The 5,168-nt window shown below is 27.5% G+C and overlaps 1 protein-coding gene and 1 non-coding gene across 2 annotated transcripts; one reads left to right on the plus strand and one right to left on the minus strand.

Annotated features, from left to right (window-relative positions):
- Window positions 1-2,819: 2,819 nt before the first annotated feature.
- Window positions 2,820-3,456, plus strand: LOC148205794 (uncharacterized). Its single transcript, XM_088112117.1, has one exon. The coding sequence runs from the start codon at window positions 2,912-2,914 to the stop codon at window positions 3,179-3,181; it is 270 nt and encodes an 89-aa protein (XP_087968243.1). The 5' UTR covers window positions 2,820-2,911; the 3' UTR covers window positions 3,182-3,456.
- A 588-nt stretch (window positions 3,457-4,044) lies between these two features.
- TRNAH-GUG (transfer RNA histidin (anticodon GUG)) lies at window positions 4,045-4,116 on the minus strand. Its single transcript has one exon. It is a non-coding gene; the product is annotated as a tRNA-His (tRNA).
- Between the last annotated feature and the right edge of the window lie 1,052 nt (window positions 4,117-5,168).

The raw sequence follows: 5,168 nt of genomic DNA on the forward strand, positions 1-5,168 counted from the left end.
TCACTTTCTACCATTTTTGGAATTCCGTTTTCTCTTGCTTTACTATTTTATTCATTTCCTTGTTTTAACACTTGAAATTTTTAATGTGGTATTGTTATAAAAGTTTAGATGATGATGAGATTGATTTAGTGAAGGAAGATGAACTTTTGGAGTTTTTAATGATTTGAACAAATTATTTTATACTAGTTGTAGTTTTAACTTATATAAAAGGTGAGACTTTCTATACTAACGTTATAAAAGTTTTATAAAAAAAAAAGTTAATATTTTCCCTACCTCATAATTTTATTCCAGTTTTAAAATCGATATAAAAAACCTCTTTTTACCAACTATAAAAATGTTTTTCTTCAAATTAGTATATATTACATTCCACTCGTGTCACAAACCCATTAAATCTCATGTAACACCATGACAACAAACTATGGTAGAACTCACTAGTATAAACAATAATATAAAATAACAACCATTCACATTAATTATAATATTCAATCTTACGACTAATAAATGAAACCAACGCATTTAGTTGAACCAACTTATCTTTCACATGACTCGAAATGCAAACGGTTGAGCAATGGAGTACTGTGTTGCAAAGAAAAGGAATGATGAAACGAACAACATCTATAACAAAGGGCTAAGTGACGATTAACGAAAGAGGAATGATGAACGAATTAATAAAGGGGAGAGAGAAAATATAAAAGGGGCAAAAAAATGTTATTTTTAGATGATTTTATAACATACATTTATGATTCTACGTTAAAAGTACAAAACAATAATAATTTTAAAATAAACCGCCAACAAAAGTCCAAAATAACAATAATAATTGAACAACTGTCATCGGAAAATTGTATTTATTTAAAAATAATACTATCATGTTATTTTAAATGGCAATCTTCCAACAATTATCATTATCATAAATATGTAATTTTTCACGTGAATCTCCATCTTTATTTTTATAAACCACATGCAAATACTAAATTAAAAACAATTATATTAATAAATGGATTGATTTAATTCATGAATTTTATTTTCGAAACCAAACTTACACTACAAAAGAAATTCTTAAATAATAATTAATTTTAGTGACTATAAATAATTAGCTACTATAATGACCAATTTAGATACTAATTTATAAACTAAAAATTAGTAGTAATTAAAATAGTTTTTATTATGAATTAGTATTCACTAACATTAATTGTCAAAGTTTTGATTAATAAAAAAAATTATCTTTAAATTGTTCTCTAATTAGGATATTGGTTTTTAATTTGATCTTTAAATATATTTTTAGTCACTAAAATGTTTTTATTATTTAGAAAATTTTTTTTTATGTTAACTTAATAAATAGTAAATTTAATTGAATTTCAATATATCTAATTTAACATATTGGTTAGATTGATGGAGATTTATGATACTCGTAGTAGTTGTAAATGTAAGTTGTGAATGTAAGAAAAATAAATTTTTTAACTGCTTCATTTTTCTTGGCTATGATAGGCCGAAATTTCAGTTTGAATTTAGTCAAGCATATTGGACTTTTCACATTTATAGTCTTCTGGAAGCATACTTTTGCTTCTTCTTTTTTTCATATTTCATTACATTACTGCTATTAATTACTTGTGCTTAAGTTCCTCATGTTTGACTTAATGAATGACTTTTTCTTCTTAATTTTAATTTTAATTGTTTGCATTTACTTCATACGCTTTTTACATTTCATCTAATAATTAACATACATGTAATCAAATTGTTTTATATAATTCATTTCAGAAAACGTTAAACTAAATTATAATTTGGATCCTTTGTTTAATTCTACAATTATGGTTTTTGATTTCTTTATTTTTAATTTTAATTCAGTGTTCAATTTTTCATGTTTATTTATTTACTTTGGTCCAGTAAATGTTAAGTCAATATTTTCATTTATGGACTATAAAAAAAGAAAGAAGTATAACTAAAATTGAGAACTCTCCAAAGTTATAAATTTTATAAAATTTACAGAATAAAGAAATAGAGAAGCCAAATTTACACATCAATAATTATCGGGGAATCAAAAAAGTAAACTAGCCAAGCAATCATAAAGAAAATACATAAATTTTAAATAAGTTAAAGTAAAATACATTTATAAAATAAGGAAAATTAGTTTTATTTCACTATTTAATGTTTAAATATTTTTCTTTGTGCATATATACAAATTAATGATATTACACTCTTTTATCACACTTTCATCTAATGATATGATATGATGAGACTTTTATTACGCTGGTGTATCAATTATTGAATGAATTTTGGTGATGAAAAAGTAAATTTAAAGAATTGCATAATTATTATGAGAGTAAATATGAGCAATTAAAATTAGAGAGCTAAATACATGTAGGTTAAAATAGGAACCCTAATTGAACCTACTGATATTGGTTGAAGTATGTGAACATTATTTTACATATATAACAAGGCAGTGAAATAAATGATAACAATAATTTAGTATAGTGAAGAAAAAAAGAAATGTTTGTGTAAGGCATTTAGAAGACAGTGCATTGAATCAAAAGGCAAAGACAATGAAGCGTCGTGTAGAATTGCACTCTGGTGGCAGAAAATGATGGCTATCTGCAAAGATAGATGACTGCAAAAAAGGTATAAAGTGGGTCACTTATGCATCTACCATTTTAATTGAAATGAGTAATGCACAGTGCACACCAACAAATGACAACATTAAATTCAAACCAAATGACACGTGTCAATCTCATTCACAAACATCATCAGTGTCAAAATATTCAACTGTTCCTTTTTAAAATCAAACGACCTTGCAACATCCAAGGTGGACTATAAAACTCCATAGCAGAAGACCATTGTGTCACCACCACACTACCACAGTTATCTATCTATCTATCTATCACTTTTTCTCAGCTTCAACATCATCATTTCATAAAACATGGCCTCTCTCCGTTTTCTCTTCATAGCTTTCTTCCTTGTGTTGTCACTTAACAGCATTGGTGAGGTTGAAGCTAGCAGAAAACTGTTGTCTCCATCACTTCCTGATTTCGGAAACATTCCCGTTTTTCAGTTTCCACCTGGAACACCATGGCCGGAATACAGGTTGCCTCCATTTTTGAAACCTAATTACCCTGCAATTCCTTCGAGTTACTACTTTTACACTCCACCAGCCAACACAAACATCGCCAAAGCTTCTTCCAAGCCTTGAGAACATGCATACAATTTGGTATCTTCTCACATATATTGTTGTTTTAGCAGCAAAATAAAAAGGTTCATGGCCATTCACAAGCCCTCTCGCCATCTTTACTTTCTGCTTTAATTTGTATTCCTTGTCGATCTCATCATTTAGCTCCTCCATGTTTTGTGTGCACAATGTTTGATGTTTGAATGAAAAAAACAAAAAAACAAAGAAAAAAGTGTACTTGTTTCTTTAATTTTACTACAAATATATATATCATTGCTCGCCTGTGTTTTTTACTGAAATTTTGTTTCGAAGTTTCTGCATTATCTAAAGTAGTTTTGTTTCAACGTTTTATGTATAATCTTGTGATATGGACCTTTAATGTCAAAAAAGGAAATAACTTGGATACCATTTTATATTATAGTGTAAATCCACCTCAGTAGTTTGAGTTTAAGAACTTAAACAAAAACAAAATGAGAACTTAATGGTGTTTTTTCAGTTCAACTGTTTCAATTTTACTAGCAGTCGTTCTTTAATCTATTTACTTGATCCGTTAAAACTAGTTAACTATGCATTGTATAAAAGAAAATAAAAGAAAATAAAAGAAATTAAAAGAAAATAAAAGAAATTATTTCAATAGTTTAAAAGATATAGACCTAATGTGAAAAAAGATCATGGGTCTTTTATTATAGTGTAAATCCACCTCAGTAGTTTGAATTTAACAACTTACACAAAAACAAAATGATTTTTTTAGTTCAACTGTTTCAATTCTACTAGCAGTTGTTCTTTAATCTATTTACTTCATCCGTCAAAACTAGTTAAACTATGCATTGTATAAATAAAATATAAGAATAAACACAAAAAAAAAATAAAAAATAAAAAAGCATAAGTGTGGCTGCTGGGATTCGAGCCCAGGTCTCCACGGCCACAACGTGGAATTCTCACCACTAAACTACAGCCACTCGATGCTTTAAGATGTATATTTTGATGATATGTTGTAATATACTATAAAGCGATAACATCATAACAATCTGAATTTATTAGACTTTGTTAGATCGAAAGGCAACACATAATTAAGGCGATTCTAAATATTGAATCAAACCTGAAATCAAAATCAAATCACTTGTACCCAGTGTGCCATATAAATCCAATAATTAGTTTTGGGTATTACATTTCATATCTTTAGTTTGAGTAAGTGTAGAATTAAAGAAGGTTTGAAATTGCGATTCTAGTTGGATTAAATGATTGGATATTATGAAACATTGTCGATAAATATGGTAGAATTCCTTGGTTTAAATAAGAGAGTAATGTTTTGTGTGTGAAAGCTGGAGTAGAGAGAAAGGAAAAAGATGAAATGATAGTTTTAGGTTCTATTAATTAAGTAGGGGAAAGGGTGAGAGAGTTTATAGATTGTCCTTTAATTAAGAAGTAGTATGATAAGTTGGAAACGTCAAAATGGAATGAAAATGAGTTCAAGGGGTGGGTCTACTTTCAAAGAGAATGAATGGAGTCAGTGAAAGGGATTTTCTTCTTAAAGGGAAATGTTCAAAGATATAAAATAGGTGGCATGGTGTCTCTCCACACATCCTCGTAGAAACAAGTCATATAAATTTATGATTGTTTGAAATTTGTCTCTATCAAATTTTTGGTATCTTAAAATCTATTATTATTCTATCAAATGTAAGAATACCATTATCAAATATAAACTAGAAGAAATTGAAAAGAAAATTACGGGTCAAAAATCAATTTTTAATGATTTTTACAAATATATGGTGTATAGTATAAACATAAAAATTCAGCAAATTCAGGATAAGAAAGTGAATGCAAAAAACAATAAACAATAAAATAACAACGACAACATAAAATTAGAAAATAAAATCAATGAAAATATTCACGCATTGTTGTGATTGAATCCTAAAACCAATTACAATTTCAGTTTCAATAATACAATAAAGATATAGAACACCTACCTTAATGACTTACTTGGATTCACAAAATCTCCAATCTAGTTAGA

Source organism: Vigna umbellata, chromosome 1, assembly GCF_029865625.1.
Source record: "Vigna umbellata cultivar VRB3 chromosome 1, Vumbellata_1.0, whole genome shotgun sequence".
In the NCBI taxonomy this organism is placed as follows: Eukaryota; Viridiplantae; Streptophyta; class Magnoliopsida; order Fabales; family Fabaceae; genus Vigna; species Vigna umbellata.

Bases quoted from the DNA above. Each gene is read 5' to 3' on its own strand.
- LOC148205794 (XM_088112117.1), top strand. From the start codon at position 2,912: ATGGCCTCTCTCCGTTTTCTCTTCATAGCTTTCTTCCTTGTGTTGTCA.